This window comes from Aplidium turbinatum, chromosome 9, assembly GCF_918807975.1.
Source record: "Aplidium turbinatum chromosome 9, kaAplTurb1.1, whole genome shotgun sequence".
NCBI lineage: Eukaryota > Metazoa > Chordata > Ascidiacea > Aplousobranchia > Polyclinidae > Aplidium > Aplidium turbinatum.
Genome location: NC_137480.1, coordinates 2,875,859 through 2,896,648, shown reverse-complemented (window position 1 = coordinate 2,896,648; position 20,790 = coordinate 2,875,859). Strand labels below are relative to the sequence as shown.

The 20,790-nt window shown below is 37.9% G+C and overlaps 2 protein-coding genes across 2 annotated transcripts; both read right to left on the bottom strand.

Annotated features, from left to right (window-relative positions):
- Window positions 1-2,213: 2,213 nt before the first annotated feature.
- Window positions 2,214-3,512, bottom strand: LOC145777437 (uncharacterized protein F54H12.2-like). The gene has a single exon (XM_082588809.1). The coding sequence runs from the start codon at window positions 3,510-3,512 to the stop codon at window positions 2,214-2,216; it is 1,299 nt and encodes a 432-aa protein (XP_082444935.1).
- A 5,193-nt stretch (window positions 3,513-8,705) lies between these two features.
- LOC145777435 (uncharacterized) lies at window positions 8,706-11,669 on the bottom strand. Its single transcript, XM_082588807.1, has one exon. It carries the CDS (start codon window positions 11,667-11,669, stop codon window positions 8,706-8,708), a length of 2,964 nt encoding a protein of 987 aa, XP_082444933.1.
- Between the last annotated feature and the right edge of the window lie 9,121 nt (window positions 11,670-20,790).

The following is a 20,790-nucleotide window of genomic DNA, read 5'->3' as shown; positions in this document are numbered from 1 at the left end:
TGTTTGAACGTGCCCTTCGTCCCGTGAATAAGGAGTAGCCTACAAAACATTCTGCTTGACGATTTTAGTTTGCACAAATGCATCTCGTATAGTTTGATCCAAACTTTATTTATTTGTGGCTGTCCAGGGAACACGCAGCATCTTTTTCCAACACCATAATTCAAGCGTGCGTGCTTTCATACTCAATCGTGTAATCAATAAGTTGATGCTTAATTTTTACGTTTTCCTGTTTAAACTAATGTTTACAAACGCTTTTTCTTGTCAGACAGGATTGTTCAGATTTCAGGGCAGGTGGTGGAGAGCCTGGTGAGTGTAGCTTCGTCCAATTCTGCTATGCATTTGGTGCCTTGTAAATGGGGCATACAACTTACAAGAACGACAGGGTTACCACTTTGTTTCTCCGTGCCGCACTCGCAGGCCGATAAAGTAGCGAAACCCCACTTTCACCTATTGGAATGGAAGCGGCTGACTCCTGTTCGAATTCTATTGAGCTTGACCCAATTCGGCCGGGGCAGGTCCATACCAGGGGAGCGAGCCAACCGGTGAGGTATAAAACCATGGAGTTTGGTGTCGGCTGCACAGTTGCACACCATGCTGTGTTCCAAGTGTCTTCCGTATAATGTGCTGCATTGGTAGTATGATCACTGAATAATTTAAAGGCAGCTGGTACAAAGGGGTGTCTTGACTTTAATCAGTCGGGAGGATTCCTGAGGTGGAACGCAAGTAGTAGTAGATGCATGGTAGAGCAAGTAAATGTACTAACCCTTAGTACGAACTGGTAAGACCCCTCGCTTGGTACGAACCCTAGATCGCATCCTTTGTGGTACGAACCGAAGATAAGGTTGTTTGGTCTGAACTTTGTGGTACGAACTTGTAAGAACGGATGTTATGACGTAGCCACCGGTACGAACGGATGTTATGATGTAGCCACCGGTACTAAGCCTAGTCGGTACGAACGGATGTTATGATGTAGCCACCGGTACTAAGCCTAGTCGGTACGAACTTGTAAGAACGAATGTTATGACGTAATGATATGTAAGAACGACCGGTAAGAACTCTATGAACGAACTTGGTATCGAACCCTCCGACCTAGGACGGGTTCGGTACGAACGAGTGATGCTAATAGGTTATGTATTAAATCTAAGTACGAACTTTAGCTAGAAACTACAAGCTAACATACTCTATGTCTTGGTTTACTTATAAAAAGCAACAAATAAATATTTTTTCGTTTGTGGTCTGTAAAGAGTGATTTTTTTTTTATGTTACATTGCTAATGATCAGTGACCTGGGTTCAATTCCCATGACTGAGGTTGTTTTTTTTTAACTTTTATTCGACACGATAAACAATAACAGTTTTCAATATTTTTTTTCTACAATAAGGACATGTATTTAATTTTTGCACACAATCCCGACAACAACACATGTGCCCACAAGGTAAGATGATGGTATTGGTTCTGCTTTCTAAGCAAACAACACAAGAGTAAGTATCTGTTAGTTCTGTTTCAGGTCGTTGAATTCCTTGCATGAGTACTTCTCCAGCTGGTCTGGGTTGCTCATCTCGTAGGCGAGAAGTGTCTTCTTCTCCGAAGAAAAACATATTTCTCTGTTCTGTTCTTGTGCGTTGGTTGTTGATTAACACTCTTCCATCACGTGTAAAACTGCTATGTCGTCCGTTTAAAAACTGACTTGTGATAATTTCGATAAATCGTGTTCCTTTCTTTTCTCTCAAATATTCGCATCTGTCAAAATAGCGTGGTTTAGCTATGTGAATAACCAATTAACAATCGAAAACAATTTTATAAAATTTTCTTATGTCAGAATATACTTACAGAGGACTCCACTTTGCATGTTCAAACCAAGGATCATCTTTCTCATGCCATCCTTGCAACTTCACCCCACATGAAAAACACTTTACCCAATCTAAGTTGGTGAGGTAAAAGAACCCAGCTTCAGCAAACATATCTGGTGGGGAAAAAGTATTTTCTTGGTGTGGCCACGCCTCACTAAATGTTCTTAATCGTGTCTGATAAGAGTTCATTTTACCTTGCCCCAATTTCTTTACTACTCTACCTTCTCTGACAAAAGCTGGTTTAGACTTGCCTCAAATTCTTGAATGTTGTACCTTTCTCTCACCAATGTTAGTTTATATAGCATCAAACTTTTTTTTCTTTTTCTCTCTTTTTTTATTGCGCAATATTTCAATACAACATTTATTAAACAGTGTAGTCAAAAATCACATTGCGGTTCTTGTCAATCTGAATAATATTGTCAAACTCCCCATAAACGATCACGTTGATTGTGTTCTCCAGAGCTTGACTGAAACGCAGCTCCATTCGTAAATTTCCTTGTTCTACCAAATCCAACGATCCATCATCAGTTAGGTCAGGACTGAGATCAAAGGCGAAAAGTGTGTAACCATTTGGGTATTCATCATATTTCAACCCATTGCCTTGGTCTTTTAAAAACTTCCCTGTGGCGGTGAATAGGGACATGTAGGATCGAACGTACTGGTTTAAAGGAAAGTTAGGTTGCAACGGTTTTGAAGGGATCTGTTCTCCGTTTTTGTACAGAGCTAAAAAGTTGATTCCAAAGTTTTGAAAATTGAATGGATTTTCAGCTCTTGTTCCATTGAATGCAGTATTTGTCACACATCCAAGCACCACCCGTTTGGGGAGTTGTCCATTGAAAAGATTTTCTTGGTTGGCAGACATGTTTCCTCTTGACACTGTGAAGCTTTTTACCGCAACCCTACGGAGGGGGTATTTAGCATTTCCGACTTGTAAAGCTTTTGTATGAGCAATAGAAACCGAAGGACTTATGGAAACTTGTCGTATGAACAGAGAGATGTTCTTGAGTACGGTTTTAAAAGTTGAATTATTTGCAGCCATCAAATTGAATCCGTCTTTAGAGCGAATGAATTTTAAGCGCATTTTGACATCGTTGAGCAAATATCTATTCTGTGAGAATATATCCAAGTGTGGTCTTGAAGCCATGTGAACTACACGACTCAAACGAGCTTGTTGTTTTCGTTTTGTAAATCCGGTATTGTTGTCAGCAAGGGAACCCATGTGTGAGGGGGTGTCAGTTTGCCACATTGATGCAGTGAGCTGGCTGTCTTTGCTGTCTTGTCCAAAGGACAAAAGAGTTTCCAAATAAGCTCGATAAGGGTAAGTGACATTTGATGCAGAAATTAGTTTGTCATTGAGAGTCAACTCAACTTGAGAGAAAAGAGAATGAATCCACAGATTTGTAGGTGCAACTACATCGTCTTGGCCTAGATTTTCCCCATTCTGTTTCACAATTTGTGCACTTACTACAAAGTAAGAATTGGTCAGATCAAGGTAGTGTGATGAACTCACATTGAATTCTATTGCTCCACCTTCTGATATATTGTTGAGTGGTCTAAATTCAATCCATTTTCCTGATTCGACTGAAGTTTGTGTCAACGGAACAGAAAACAAATCCAACTGACCTTTCACACATTCACAAGATTGAGGGTGGAGAAACGCCATTAAGAGAAAATATCTTTTGACTGCTTCCTGCGCTTTGATTTTTTTGAAATGACTTGATGTCTTGGTCGCTTTCTGTTTTTATTCGGTTTTTGGTGTAATACCGACCCTAAGAGGTTTTTCCCAGCTTCTTTTGATCGCCGAATAGCTGCTTGCTTAACATTATGCCCGCTAAGGACATCACCGACAAACTCAGAACCAGACCGTAAAGCTTGCTTTCCAATTGCTTTAGCTCCTGTTTTAATTAACGGCAAAACCATTCGACCAATCCCTGCAAGAACACCACCTAACCCATGTCCGCCTTGTACAGGGGCTCCATGAAAAACTGGCAAACCACTTCCAGCCTGATTGACGTAATAGTGTTCATAAGCGTTTGACGCTACCATTTTCTTTGTCGACGTAGATGAAGCGTTACCAACACCTTTCCAAACTGAAACGGTACTATCTGTCCAGTATCGGTATTTATACTGATCTCTACCATTTCAAATGCATTGACTCGTAAGGGGTGGTATTGAACCTTTTGGAAAGTGTGTGAGACATTGTCAAACTTTCTTCCTTTGACTGTTACTGCTGAGAGTAAAGGAACTGAAGAGTCTCCGACGATATGATTTTCAATGATGTCAGAGTATACATACAAAGTGTGATAAATTTGTTTGATTTTGAGTTGGTTTGGGGCAGACATTTTTCCGTTTAAATATCGTGAAGTACACCCAAACAAATCTTTTACTTCATCAGAAATTTCGAAAACTAGCGGTGGTTTTATGTCAAAGTTTAATTTGTGCAGCTGTTGGTTGAAATCAACTTTAAAGAATGGTGGCTCTAGTCCGTATCTTTCCAAAGCGTCTGGAATCATTTGGGCGATGTTGTGGTTGAGTTTGTTTAAAGCAGATACAAAGTCCCGTGGTTTGTCGTAATGACCTGGTGGGATACTCAAGAATCCATAACTATTCTTAAAGGTGAACGAACCTGAGTTGGTATTGTCAACGTCTTTATCTGTGTAATGGGTCAGTATGTATAAGTCTCTTTTACCCCCATCAGGAACGTTATACCAAGAAATTGGATAATGAAATTCAACAATTCCAGCTTCCCATTCACCCGACAGTTCCATTCTGTGAGGTAACTTTACTTTAAAATTTGTTAATGTATTGTCTGGAAATATATCCATTGATGCGTTTGACGGTAAGGTCAAGTACATGTCAACGTTTGATTTTCGGAGCTGGAAGAATAAATCCAAGGCAAGTTCCAAGCAAAGAAATCCACAAATCTTTCTGTTGTGTGTTATTGCTCAAGTTATAAATTGAAGCACACACGATGATGTAAATCAACAAAACCTGAAAGACAAATGCTAAAGAGTGTTTCCAGATACCTTTTTGTTGAATAGAACTGTTACTTGCTATGGAAGGTGCTGGTGATGATCCAATCTCGGTATCCATTTTTGAAATGAATGTTGTATGTGTTAAAGAGTGGTATTTATAGGTGGATTACGTTTCGAACTAAATCATCATTTTCTTTCAAATCATTAGAGTAAATCTCAAGGGTTTCTTGGAGGGATCGACCTCTAGCGGAGAGAAGACAAAAAAGAATGACGTGGTGACCACATGTTGTGGAGTTAAAATCTTGTATTGTGCGATCGTTGAACTGAATGTCAGAACAATGCAATTGTATAAACCTGTAGATATCATGAAACAAAGGTCTTATTCCCATAGGATCAAAGTAAACACCTTTCCTTTCCGAATTGATGTACAAGCCAACCCAATGTGAACCTGGTAAACTTCGTGGGTCTAAATTAAATACAATCAAAGCTGGAGGTTCTGCATCTAAATTTAACAATTCATCTCTTGCAAACACACCTTTAAAAATCACATTCGCAAACACATCTTTTTCTAAAATTGTTTTTATTTGAATAGAATTCATGATTGCACGACAGCAATGACACACGAAATGAATCAATGATATATCTTGATCGGGAATATAACATTACTTCTTGAAACGCTGTAACTCTTTGCTTCCAATCCAACTATTAAAAGAATGTGGATAACCTAACCACTTCACAAGAACTTTATTTTTGCGCTTTGCCAGAATACTCTCTACCAAGTACTGATCGTCCTTTTTGATTATCTTTTGGAGTTCTTCATCATAAAACGTACCATCTAATTCGTCACCATTGTAATCTTTAATTTTGTAAACAGGTGGGTATTCTTTCAGAACTTTAGAAACAGTGAACAACTCCTCAGTCCAATTGGGGAGGTAGCCTTTCTCAAATACCCTTTTTTCTTTGCTTATTCTGACCACATCACCAACATGAAGTTTTGGTTGTTTTAAAACTTGAGGTTCTCCGTATAAAGTTTGCCAGATCTCTTCTTGATTTTGTAACGTCACCGCAACTGGAGCTTTCTTGATTGAGCGATGGTAACTGTGGTTGTACACATGAACCAAGTCAGGAAGAATGTCAATGTATCTCTGGGTATTTTTAGCTGTAAAGTATCGAAACATTTTGGTTTTTAAAGTTCGATTGAATCTTTCTACTATGCTCGCCTTTGTTTCGGCATTGTGTGTGGTAAAGAAAGAGATATTGTTTCGTTTTAAAAACATCTGGAAAGAACGATTCGTGAATTCACTCCCTTTGTCTGTTTGAAGACGTAGTGGTTTTCTCTTTTCAATAATTGATTGAAATGCATCAATAAGACATTTTCCAGTTTTTTGTTTGAGTGGGACAACCCAAGCGTATTTTGATAAAACATCAATGCAAGTCAGCAAGAATCTGTAACTGCTGTTGTGTCGTTTCAAACCAATCAAATCAATCAAATCAGCTTGCCACTGATCGTCTATGGCACCAACAATGACACGTCTACGAAGAAATGTTTTTCTCAGTGGTTTGTGAAGGGTGTAAGCACGTTGGTTTTGTAGCCACTGCTTCACTGTCTTTGAGGATTTTTTAGAAGCTCTTTGTAAAGCATTTACACCACCAATACTACCAACCTTTTTAGGGTTGTAATAAATTTTTTGAAAGGACATGACTAATAAGGCACCCAGAAGTTTGTTTTACTAGGTTCACTGCGTGATTTCAGGGGTGGGGGACGCTTGTTTTTTGGTGTAGAGACTGAATAAGGGACGTGCAAGTTAGATGGAGCTTCAAGGTATTTTAACCGCTCTTTGTTTACAATTAAATGTCTAGGGACGTTAGACTCTCTCAACGCATTCATGAACGTTTTCCAGCCCTTTGGTTGAAAGGTTTTTCTTGCACTCAAAGAATCATTGACCAAGTCTTCAATGTTGGAGTTGGGGACAAGCGTTTCATTAACAATCAATTCGCCTTTATCATTCCATTTCAGCTTTGGGTTATCTTTTATAAAGTTTATCAACAGTTGACCTTTTTTCGCAAATCTCATAGGAATACTTTTCAAAAGTCGCTGTTCACTTTGTTCTTTGTTTTGTGAAACTTGCTGTTTATCGTTTCTTTCTTCAAGGGGTGGTTCAATATTTATATGCATTGGTTGGGTTTTTTTAGTTTGAAATTGTAGATAGCGTTGCAAAGTTTGTTGATAAAGTTTTACTTTTTCGTCATCTGCCAAATCACTGGCAAGAATTTCATTCATCTCTTTATCCAAACTGGAAAGTTGGCGTTCTGTTGATCGTTTTTCTTGGTCATTGAGGTGTCTTGGGTCAACCAACACCATTTTCCTTGCATGAATCATTTTCTTGTAAACAGTGAACTAATTGCAGGAATTACTGCCGATAGAAGTGGGGCGATAAGGGCGCCTAAAAACCCACCCTTTTGGATAAGTTTTCTTTTTTTCTGAACAGATACGTTTTTCTTTGTCAAAGCTCTTAAGGTCTGTTTGTGACGCGATAAAACTCGCTTTTGATGGGGTTTCAAAGGGACGTGACCTTTTAATATATTTAGTGCACACTCACATAAACAATGAATCAAATCATGACCCGCTGACTTCACTATAGCTTTTCTAAGTGGAGGTTTACAGGTGCCAAGAGTTTGAAGAGTCGACGCGTTTCTTCTCAATCTAACAGACATGTTGACAAATGATAGATTTTTTCAAACACTACGAGTATTTATACTTTTGGTACGTAGACGACCTGCCTTTCACCGGGAAAAATCTTAGTTCTTAGCCTCATGTGATCGGGAGTTTCTTGCTTCAAATCAACGAAAAGGTAACCATATGATTGTAACGTCGCATCACGAAAAGCCTCCTGCATAATTCCTAGATTGTGTGGATACATTTGTTTCGCTAAATGACGCACTTGAGTCACATCTCGCGGATTCTTGAATATTATGAGATAATGTGAATTCAAACTAACCGTCCTATGCCCTGTGCTTTTATGAAAAATGTTTTGTACAATATGAACCACACTCAAATTTTTGTGGTGAGACTTTTTAGTGAATAAATCAGCCAATGTTTTTTCAAAACTACCCATAAGATCGTCAATAATAACAAGTTTTGCCTGAGAATCATCAAGATCTTCCATTCGTGGTAAGCCTTCAATAAATTCAACATTTTTTAGTTGTTTATACGCAACTTGCCATTCCGAGTAACACCATATTATTTTTACAACCGGAGGTTCGATGATTGTTGAAGCGTTTTGTACTAACTTAGAAACAAAGAAAGTCTTTCCAGATTGAGTAGGTCCAGCCACTAGACAGGTAAAAGGATGTTTTAATGACGGGTTCATCGTTGCAAATGGAACGAGATCAATACATAACAGTTTATTTATTGTTCAGGAAACGCCAAACATCCACTGAAACTTCAGCTTCCCGCAGAGCAGCAACGAGATCGGGGATGGAGCGTCCTCGTAGATGAACCCATGCACGGAACAAAGCGATTTTTTTTTCAAATGCTGCAAAGGAACAAAATGTTAGAAATTTTAACAACTCCACACTTGATTATTGGTTGGTTCAAACATACCATATCGATAATCCTCTTCGATGTTTTCAAGAATCGGGAATGTAATGCCAAGTCGCGCACCAAGAACAAACCATCCGGCGGAATAATGGAGTTGGGACGCCAGCCGTATACAATCCTCATCACTTAATAGATTTGACATATCAATTTTGTAATTTAAAAATAATCTTAAAGCCTGAAAGCAAAAACATGAATAAACACACAAGAAACAATGCAATAGCCCCATGAGTAAAACCAAAACATTTCTAAGAAAACCAAACATGACAAAGCAAAAGAAAAATTACACAGACAATGGTGATGTTGTCACTCCATCAGCACACACAATTCGTTTGGGGTAGAAATAAGCCAACCCCTTTTTTGTTTGTTGATATGTAAACATTTTATTGTCTTTAACTCGGAATGAAACGTTGACCCCTTTCCCACTCTGGTGAGTTTTTAAAACATTGAGATATGAATCTTTGTTGAAATTATTTGTGGTGGTACTCAACCCTTTTGAAACTTGTTTGTTTGAAGACCCAAAGCAATAGTAGGTCTTAGAACATAAACCTACAAAACCAACTCCTGACCATTCTTCCTTAAACAACCCAGGCGTGCGTTTATCAAATTTTTGCTGTGCAATGCAACAGTCCTGAGGAATAAATTCACCACCACGACATTTAATAGAAATAAAATCAGCACGATGGGTGGGACAAGCAATGGAAGGAAACCACAAATGGTAGGTAGTGAAGAACTCAAGACGTTTTTCTGGTTTTATCACCTCTTCTAAAGATTGGGCAGATAAAGCAAAGTACAAAGAATCTGTATCCATCTCAAGACATTGAAAGTCTCTGCGGTCAACAAATTTATCCAAAAAGTCATAGTAGAACTCTAACATTCGCAGTTTAGCGTACCCATACACAAAGAAACCAATTTGCAGAGGTAAATCTAATTTAATACTTTTCTTGAAACTCTCTACTTCAAAAAGATTTTCTGAGATTGGGTTCAAGTGATGAAAGAATGGTTCATTAATTTCACTTGTTACTGTCTCATTATTACAGAATTTGATTTTTTTATGCTTTTGTTTATTTGTGATGGTCTTACCATAAGCTGAATTACCCCACAGTTTGAAAGTGTCAGCCAAAATTTTCTTGCTTGGATTGATGTCTCCAGTTCTCCTGGCGCTCGAGACCTGATCTGCAAATTTCTGAAAGCACTGGTTGGGTTGATATTGAATAACTTCATAGATTTTTGTCACAACAAGACCATGCTGTAAATACCATTTTAGCAAAGGGGTAATCAACAACAGCTTGGAACCAAAGTAACTTGACACCAGCATGCGTCTGGGTTTAGACAATAGCCTGTTTTGTTCAGCAAATTGTTGCATGTGCTCTCCTATATCTTCACGAGAGACTTCAGTATTTTTGAAAACTGGGCAAAATTCAGAAAAATGACTTTTCAATGCTTCAGGTGTTTCTATGTCACACAAGACCAACCCAAACAACTTATCCTCTAGAATTGCAGAAAGAAAAGAGTCTTGGGTCATATTGTAAAAGGGTTTGAGCACATTCAAGGTTTTTAAAAATTGTTTTACACTGTAACTTTTTTTTTGTTCAAGCCATTGACATTCATAAATTTGAATCACTCTGTAACCTAAGTCATGTAAATACTTGTTGTTTTTTTCAGTGTTTTCACGCAGCTGTTCCATCGAGATGCCACTGCAAGAATTCGTCTTTTTCATCAGTCCGGTTGAAGAATCGATGTTGAGCTGGCAGACATGACCGTGCCAAAAGCACCCATGGAACTGGTAGATTGTTTGAGTCTCTTTACAAAAACCGTCAACAAAGAGCTTACCAACTTTTACTTCACCCTTGTTAAATGCATGTTGAATGTGGCGACCCTCCTGTACAGAAAGAAATTCAAGCCATTCCATTGCAAGATGTCCATATTTGTGAGATGTTTTTGGTTTGAACTCGTCTGACTCTTTGTAACGAATGAACCGTCCTGTTGGAGCTAATTGAGACAATGCAAACAAGTATAAAGCGTTAGCATCTAACCCGAGAATCGATTGACACACTTTGGCACTTGTGCCGTATTCTAGTTCACGCAATTTTGTCACACCCTTTTCTTGGTATCTGTGAAAAATAATCGAAGGTCCACCTACTATTTGAGATTTCAACAAGTCAAAAAGGTCTTTGTTTTTCTGGTCAATTAAAGTAAAGCTAACTCCAGAATCAAGGGTCGAAAAGAGATATTTCAAAGTTAAACCAGGTACAGAAATCCCATCTTTAAACATGTCAAGAGATTTGGATTTATAAAATTGAAAACATTTCTCTACAGCAGTTAAAAAAGGCCCGACATCGAGATTGTTGTAATACACTAAAAAGTCCCTCATTGTTTCCATACCCTCCTCTCTCCAAGTGTTTTGACATAAAGCATACTCTTCTGAAGTAATGTTACACCCTTTCAAACTACTGTAAAAGCATTCGTGCGCCGGCAGAAAAGGTTGGTTCAATTGGGATAAGTCAGTTAACCATTCATACGGAAAAAAGAATTTGGTTTGTTGTACCTCGTACGCTTTGATAAATTTATCATAAGAAAAACCTGGTGCTATGTAATTCATAATGTCCAGAAATTTTAAAGTGTCTGTTTTGACACACATGAAATTATTATTTCTTTTCACTACAAACTCAATATCATTTTGGAGTTGCTCAAAAAGCTCCCCTTTTACCAAATTCAAATCGTACCGGCCGCTGTTGAAACCAAGGACAGGTAACTCTTTTAAATACGAATCGAAACGTTCAATTAACTCCTTAATGGGCTTGTTTTTAGGATCTTTTTCATCAGATGAGCAACGAGATTCTAGTTCTTCAAACACATAGCTAAACTTTGCAACAAGTATGTCATAAGCAGCAGAAGAGATTTGACCCAAGTAGTCTAATTTTTTAGCAACAAGTTCTTTTACATTACCCTCATCGACAAAACATATGGGATTTTCAAACCCTGGTACATTTGAAGATACACTTACTGAACATGCCCGATGCTCAGCCTTCCATTGAATTGTGTCAGATCTGTTGGGGAGTTGGTCATTTAAAAATAAGCATTCAAAATCGTAAACCCCTCTGAATGGATAGAATCTCTCAGACTTTGGGATGTAAATGTTGATTTGCTCTAATCGATCAAAAATATTTTGAGGTGTGTTGTAAACTCCTCCTACAAATTTATTTTTCACATTAAATTCGCACGTCCTCAAATGCCTGTTGTACATAAACCCTTGGGTCCAAATTTTGTTACATTTTTGACACACAAAAGTTTTAGAGTAAAGTGACAAGTTGTAGATAAAGCTGAAATGGTTTTCAAATAAATTTAAATACATTGTTTCTGAAAACCGCGTTGCACTCCTTTGCACTAAAGTAGCAAATACTTGTTGTTTCATCTCCAGTTTGTAAACACAAATATTAACTTTAAAAAACTTTTCAACTTCACCCAACTCAAATAGTGAGATTCCTGAAAATTGCATAGGATCAACATGAAAGCGTGAACAATATGCATGAAACTTTTGTTTAGCAACTGTTTCTAAGTTCACACAGGTGCAACCACTTTGTAATGCTAAACAACGAAAGAAACATAAATTGTCTGTATATGACCGCTGGGATTGTTGACTTTTGACGAGAGCATGGATTCCATTCTTATTAGCAATGAAATCTGGTAATTCTACACAACAACCAATAGTATGATTAGGCAACTTGCTAACAAAAATTGTCACATTAGTTACTTCTTCAACAACCCAGCTTGAGTTTGGTCGCTGCAAATGTGCGTACTCTAACATGTCTTGATTTATCAAAGTGTCTAAAAATTCTTCAAAATCTTGGGCATTTGAAATAAGGGGTGGAATTCGCAAGACCAGGTCACTTCCATGAGAGGCATGCCAAAAGCGCAAAGTTCTATTCACTCTATGTCTTAAAATGAAACCAAAACTATAATTAATTTTGAATTGGGATTGTTGCGACTCAAACACCACATGACGAAGCTCATCTCTCCTGGAAGCCAAATCATTGTCATTCAAAGCAAAGTTGAATCGATCTTGCACTTTCTGTTTGGTGAAATGTTTCGCATGAATGCTGGAAGCATTTTGTTTTCGAAATTCCCTGGAATTAAAAAAGACTCATGAACAACTCGAGTTAGACCATTGACTGTACTTAGCAACTTGTCTATTAATATCAAATCTGATTCTGATTTGAAAAGAGGAGTGTTGCTTGATCTGTGTGGTGTATAGTGGGGCTATTTAGGTAAATAATGTATACAACTAAAACAAATTAAAGATGAGTAGGCACCTACTGAATGTCTTGTTCCTTGGGAGGTTGGTCTTGATTAGAAGGTGGTCTAGAAAAAAAATGAACAAACAAAAGTGTTAGATGGAGGTCAGTGTGCAATGTTATGCGGATTACCACTCGAACCTCCAACAGGATACATTTGGAGGTGGGATTAAGTGTTTCAACAAAATTACACATCCTTTGTTCTAATCCAAAAAAAAAAGACGCACATGACTTGAGTTTGCACGTGATGTAAAATTCCATAATTAGCACGTGACTTAAAAAATGCGGTTAGCACGTGATGTAAAATTCCATAATTACCACGTGACTTAAAAACGAACAAAGAAAAAGCGTGGTTTACTTTTAGAAAATACGCACCCAGTGCCGGTTTGTGCTTGTGACCATTCAATATCTCTGTAAAAAAAATAAACTTTTCAAAATGACAAACAATAACTCTATTTAGTCAATGTTAAAGTTGTTGTGAATTTACGTGTTGAACTGCTTATTTAAAGTTATGGGTTGACCTACAGAACATTTTAAAGTTATGTGATAAAAATAAGATATGATAAAAAGATAGATTTATTTATTATACTCACTGCCATAAATTAGGATTTTTCAAATCCTCTTCTAATTCTCTCACCGCTTGCCAGTTCACATCTCTGCAAGAAAGGGTTTGTAATGAATGTCATGTAATTTATTAATTTTTTTATCAATAGTTTTAAACTTATAGGTCGCTTAATTTAATTGTGTTTACTAAATTAAAATTACTAAAATATTAAATCTTTAACATACCTCCAAAGCTCAGGGTTGAGCAGTTCCTCAGTCTCCCCCGTTTTTATTTGTTGCTTTTTATAAGTAAACCAAGACATAGAGTATGTTAGCTTGTAGTTTCTAGCTAAAGTTCGTACTTAGATTTAATACATAACCTATTAGCATCACTCGTTCGTACCGAACCCGTCCTAGGTCGGAGGGTTCGATACCAAGTTCGTTCATAGAGTTCTTACCGGTCGTTCTTACATATCATTACGTCATAACATTCGTTCTTACAAGTTCGTACCGACTAGGCTTAGTACCGGTGGCTACATCATAACATCCGTTCGTACCGACTAGGCTTAGTACCGGTGGCTACATCATAACATCCGTTCGTACCGGTGGCTACGTCATAACATCCGTTCTTACAAGTTCGTACCACAAAGTTCAGACCAAACAACCTTATCTTCGGTTCGTACCACAAAGGATGCGATCTAGGGTTCGTACCAAGCGAGGGGTCTTACCAGTTCGTACTAAGGGTTAGTACATTTACTTGCTCTACCATGCATCTACTACTACTAACGCAGAGTTTTGCGTGGAGCAAGTGGTCAGGATATTCTGTCCGGCAAGTCAGGTGTATGTAATAGCTCCCTGTCGGAGAAGCTCAGCAGGTTGGATCCCTGCAGGGGTTAGGTACTCTGTTGCTGTTGGAGTAGGGCGCAGGCATCCAGTCACAGTAGGGGAGATAGTTGACCAGTGGGACGCTTTACCAGTGGGACACTACCACTTTCTTGAAGCGTAGTGGATGTAAATGACTGACATTTTGCGTGTGGAAGCGAGATACGGGTCAGTGTTGTTTGATGGCAAAAGTTTTTGTAGTTCAATCGTGACACCAAAGAGACTTTTCTCACTTGCTGATGTAAACAGCAGTGGTCATATTTTTAGGTTAAGTTAATCTTTATAACTTGCACTTCCACTTAAGCGAAACGCAAAGATTTTATTTTAAGTTTTAGACTAAGACAAAAATATTTCAAAGTGAGGTTCAGGCACCAGTGGGACATTTTTCCAGGACCTGTGGCACAGTATAAATACGATACAATATGATGGTGCTTGACAAATGTTTTTTCATAAAAGTTGGACATTTAAACAACTCCATCGCGTATTTTGTTTTGTTTCCAGTAGCTAGCGTTTGTTTTTAAAGTTTGAGAGTTTCGTGGAGTCAATCTATTAAAACTATTTATTTCAACGTTTCTTTGATGTAAAGAGTCGAAACAATACATTGTGACACACAAATGCATGTATGAAAGCAATTTAAAATCTGTTTTTATTTGCAACCAGTTTCTTGTTGCACTAAATGCATTTTTTAGATGTCCCACTGCTTCCTTAGGTGAGGCACCAATGGGGCACTTGAATGCGGCATTTAAAACTTGAAAATAAACATCAAAAAAAAGTTGTTGAAAATTGTTTTGAAGATGTGAGCAAATTGTGGAACTTTATAAAAAATAAGTTTGGTTCACATTGTTCGAAGATTATTTGAGTTGAAAATTGAATGAGGCTGTTCACCAGGCATTAAATTAAATGATATGAGATGTTCTACTGGTGCAAATTAAGCTAAACTATCACAAGATGTATACAGTGACAATCTGCTTTTATTCCGACGTTTCGTCAATCTGGTCTAGCCCCCTGAAGAAGTCAGTCGTGTCTGATTGACGAAACGTCGGAATAAAAGCAGATTGTCACTGTATACATCTTGTGATAGTTTAGCTTAATTTGCACCAGTAGAACATCTCATATCATTTAATTATTTGAGTTATTGAAAAAAAAGTTATTTTTTGTCCCACTGGTCCCGGATTTCCCCTCCGTAATGCGTCGTTGATTGGCTGGTCTATGAGGCGGGTGGGGGCACTGCGGCACCAAACAATGGTGCGGTATTCAGCAGTAGAGTGGACCAAAGCTATCGTTTGCGGTGCGCAAGGTTAGCGCGTGACTTCGTGGACGAAGAAGCTTCAAGATCAAACAGCGCTGGTTCGGCTCTCAGGGTGCGCATGAGCAACGCATTCTAAGGACTGCTCTCCATTCAGCGGCACCTAATGGATGAAATAATTTACCGGCAACAACAGGAATAATTAACCTTAACCCAAGCAACAAACACTTCAACAATCGGAAACTTCACTCTGTCAACCTCGGTAACTGGCCCTGCGTGAAAAGCCTCTACTGCAGGGGTTCTTAAACTGGGGTCATATAGAAATCTTAGTGTACCGTAACTTATAATTTCAAAAATGGATTAAATTTTTCAAAAGAAAAAAGATTAAGTTCAAACAACTATCCTATCATCTCTATCAAACACGAAGCCACAATTTCATGTTCTTGTTGAAGACAAACAGCAGCATACTTCACATTAACCGTATCTGTTACTGCTTCCTTATGGCGGCAAGAGTTACTGGCCGAGACCATCAGGTCTACGTCTCTCTGATTGCTAATTACTCCGTCGGCTTATATCAAATAACAACGGGAAAAAGCATGCCGTTGGTCAAAAGCCTTATCTATCACTTCAATCAATTTATTTTGCAAAATATATTCGTGATTGTGTATTTTAGGTAGAAAAGATGATAAAGACTCGGTTTTAGACCTATTTTCGCCATTTCTTAGTCAAATTTCTCAGTTCACATTTTATTTTGAAAGTCTTCTTGCGTTGAACACAGAATTTCATCAATTTTGTTTTTGTGCAAACAGTATTCCATGCACTTTTTGCACTACAAAGCAATTTGCGCAAATAACAAATTACTTTCCTAATTATTGTCTGCCAGCAAAGAATGGCTCATATCGCGTCAAAGACCGACTCCCTACCCAGACAGAAAAATCGACGTTGAATCAATGTAAAAATGACGGATTTTTCTGCTTGCATACAGGATGGAATTTTAACGCTGTCGCGTTTTGAGTGACAAACACAAAATGAAACCGCACGCTAATAGTAAACTGTCAATCAAGCTATTGAATATCAGCACATTTCTTGCATTTCATAACTGGCTGTGACAAAAGGTTTATTGTGAACTTCACAATTATCCGATACCAACATAATCGGGATTAAAAGTTGGGGCAAGAAAAAAAAGTAAAAGTCAAGAAATCTCAGGTTTCTAGCGTCACTGCTTCTATGTGAAATTGCTGAATTAGCAGAGGGCGAGACCATAGGATCTACGCCAGTAACAGGTACGGTTAATGAAATTAAATCAAAGATATTGAAAAACAATCTGCATTCGCTATTTCTAAAATTAAATAAAACATAAATTTTGATACTAATTTATTTTAATTTTATTGCGTTATGTCCAATTCATGCTGAACAAAAAAGTTTCTTGGACTAGGCCACAAAGGGGGTCCACGCAAACCAAAAATTTTTTTAAGGGGTCCGCGATAAAAAAAAGTTTAAGAACCCCTGCTCCACAAGTATGCGAAACTACCAGGAATAACCTATCAAGGCTTTGTCAGTACGAGGATAAAGATTCAAAACCAATCAACTTTTGAAACAGATATGTGTAGATGTTGATATATGACAGTATATATGTGTTTATGTTACGGCATTTTTAAACACTGGTTGAAGTGCCAAAGGCACCGCGTATGAGATGTGCAAACCATACGACTCTACAATTTTTTCTAGACAAATTAGTAAACAACCTTAGCAATTTTGCTGCAAGTGTAGAGTGATAAATGCAAGTGTAGTCGAGTGAAATTGAAATTCATAGGAATGTGCTTTTCAGCTTGAAATATGTGATGTTCAGCTTGAAACATATGATGCAACGTATAAATACAAATTCGTTGCTTTTGTTTTTGCTGAAAAAAAATTTGGGGCCCATTTTACGTATTGTTTCCCGACCAGTCCTGATTTCTCTCATAAACCCTGTTACTGCATACAAATAAGACTTGGCCTATCACTCTTAAAAAGTGAAATTGGTCATGTTGCGATGATAATGGCATGGAACGATGGATCTATTCCAAGTGACTTTCTGACAGGTGATGATGGAAGAGCTGAGATCCAGGCTTGGCATTTATCAGCTTGGAGATGTCATGAAATGGAGAAAGCTGCGTTGGTGCGGACACGTGCAACACATGGAAGAAGTCGCGTGGTCAAAGAAAATTTAGTTCTTTAACGTCCATGGAAATAACCTTTGTGAGTGTCCTAAGTAGGGACAGTGGAATACCTACTTCTACCATCCCTAGTCCTAAGAAGCGTTGACTAGACTACATTGGAGAAGATCTGCGATTGGCAAAACCGCAGATTGGTCGACCCATCGTGACAGGTGGCATGAGGAAATGCCATCACAGAATAAAAGATTGTTAGCCACCAAACCTCGCAATAAGGGGTAGACTACAAGTAAAAACACGTAAAATTTTCAGATCCCCGTAGAGGAAAGCATCATAGGCTAATGTGTTATTTCATTGTCAGTTGTATGAATAAAGATTTAAGAAACACAATGGTTTTGTTATTAATGTAAACAACATTACTTTTGAGTCATTCTAAAAGGGGTGCGAGAACGGTGATTTCAAAGTGATGTCAAGAAGGAAAAAGGTTCAGAACCACTGCTCTACAAGTAGGCTAGGCTATGCGAAACTACCAGGAATAACCTATTACTCTTTATCAATTCGACGATAAAAAATTCAAAACCAAACCAATCAAACCATATTGTGCATGTAGAATAGCCTATCTATAGTAGGCCTATATATATAACTGCAGACAGTGCACACCGTTTTGACCTTTTGGTCTCCTCAGTAGCCTATAGTGGGTACACTGGAATGGCCATGGAGATATACAGCCTACCTCCATGTGACATTATCCCATTTGTGGTACCTAAACACCAAAAATGGTACTAGCCTACTGCCAACTTGGGTAAATTTGATGTTTTTAACATTGTCTTTATAAACCGTCGCATAGTCTAGGGCAGAGGTTTCAAACTTTTGACAATGCAGAAGAAATACGATTAACCTTTAAAATTGTAAAATTACTACAAATTTAGCATTTCTGTAGGTTGGCAATTTACTAGTAGACAGTATGGTCGTCTCGTTTTCTCCCTGTCAGTATGGGAACTTGAGCCACTTTTGCAGTGTATATAGCCTACAGCTTGCATATTTCGACCATGTAGCCTAGTGTTCTTGTTTCTGGCAAATAAACCATTGATTGATTGATCTGTTTTACCTCATGCAAAAAATCTGCAATGAATTTTCAGCACTGCTTTCGATTCAGGGACACCTAGTGGGTGGAATAATTCACAAACAACCCTTCATAAAGTGAAAAACTCACTCTTAAACTCAGCAACCGGGCAGCTTCAGTGATTCAATAATAGCCTATACTGTAGGCTATATAAAACTTTAAGCTATGGCCCACATTGCAAGGTAAGCATTGGAACAAAAAAAAAAAAAAATTGAAACCTGACCTTAGAATCAACCAGGTTTCGAAAACTGAAAATTAAAATTTCTTCCTTGCTGATTTTATGGTCAGGTTCTAGTATTTACCATTACCACATTGTAATCGGTACAAAGCGGAAATGTGTACAGGATCAACGAAAAGGTAGCCACTTAAACATGACAATTCCTTGTAGGCAGGGCCGGATTTAGACCATGAGAGGCCCTAGGCTATTCCATTTGTGAGGCCCCTCCCTATTTTTGAGCTCAGAATTTCTCTCTAAACAACGTCACGTTATTTCTTAATGTTAAAAATATGAGTGCATTAAACTCTCCGTTTTTTTCATTTTCCACATTCATGGGTGCAAATTTTTAATGAAAAGAATAAAAATTTAGTTAAGGCAGTTTTGCTTTTAATTTTAATTTCTTTGATCAAACAACCGTTACAATAATTGTAAAGTTTATTTACGAGGACATAAGAAATAGTTACAGCCATCAAATAGAGTAAGACTAGGCTAAAAATTTTTTTTCTAGCTTTCGTCAAAGCAAAATGAAAACAGGTCTTTGGCAACACTTTCTGTCTCATCATAACGGAAAAACCTAGAACATCACACAACTCAGGCGAAAGAGAAATTGAAAAAAGAAAACTAATCGGGAAAAAATGATGGTTTGCGAAAATGAGAGAATTGAAAGTAGTTACTTTTATACTTGTGATGAAAGGAAAAGCGAGATGTTTAATTTTGCATTTAGTTTTCTTTTTTCAATTTTCTTTTTTGCCTTAGTTGGGTGATGTTCTAGGCGTTACTCACCATAACCGGTGTTACCCAGGGTTACCAGGTCCGCGGTTTTCCGGCGGAATTGGGCTAGTTTGATAGAAGAGTTGCGGGAAAAATTGAGCAGTCGCGGGTTGCGGGTTCTTGGGCTTGTTTTTGGAGCAATATTAAGCACAAAATAGCAAAAAATCACAACAGTTTTCATTGAAATTTTATAAATTTTGCTTTACAGTGAATGAATCAGAGTGAATTTTAGGTGAACTTTTTTCTGTTAAACTGGATTAGCGACTTAGCGGAAAAGCTATGGAAACGTCACGTGAAGGAGGAATGGTATGGCTGCTTGTTTGATCTATTAATTATTACCTGCTCCCAGTGCTCTGCCGTACTGTCTACTGGAGTGTCTAGTAGGGTTTTATAGCCTACCGTAGGGGTCATAGTCATATTGTTCACTGGCTCCCCACTATGGCTATAGCAATGTTCTGCTTTGGAGTATTATAGATTAATGCTGTAAATCAGGTAGAACTAATGCAGACACTGTTTTAGAGCTGCTGTTATGATTGCCAAAGCATTGCAATTTAATGTGTAAGTTTGAGTGTAAATCGTTGCATTTATGTGTAGGGAGACCGGGGTACAGTGAATCACAAATGTTTATTTTTGCATTTTTTTACATTCAAATCAACATTGAAACATCAAATTTTGTCACACGATTCCGCATGATTTAAACTATACATGACTCTAATGCAAGATCTGTTGCACTTTTAGTTTTTGAAATTTTGCATTTTAAATGTAAACAAAAAATTGATTCACTGTGGACCGGTGCCGGTACACAGTGAATCACGGTTACAATCAGTTACTTTTTAAAAGTGAGACATAAACTTCTTCTTGTAAATAGGCAAAAGGAACAGATCCATGAGCTACACAGAGGCGTCGCCATGGGGTCGGGGAGAGGGAGCCATCCCCCCGATTGCAAGCTTGCTCCCCCTAGACATTGAAGTTTTATTTTTGATGATCTGCTCTAGGCTACAGCTTCTTTCATCAACTCCGGAGGAGTAGCACCAATTTTTCTTGGCTTATTTCTAGCTCTAGGCATATTTAGTTACAAACGTATCTAAAATAGCCTAAAAAAAAACTTTTTATACACATATCACAGTATGCTAAAGTC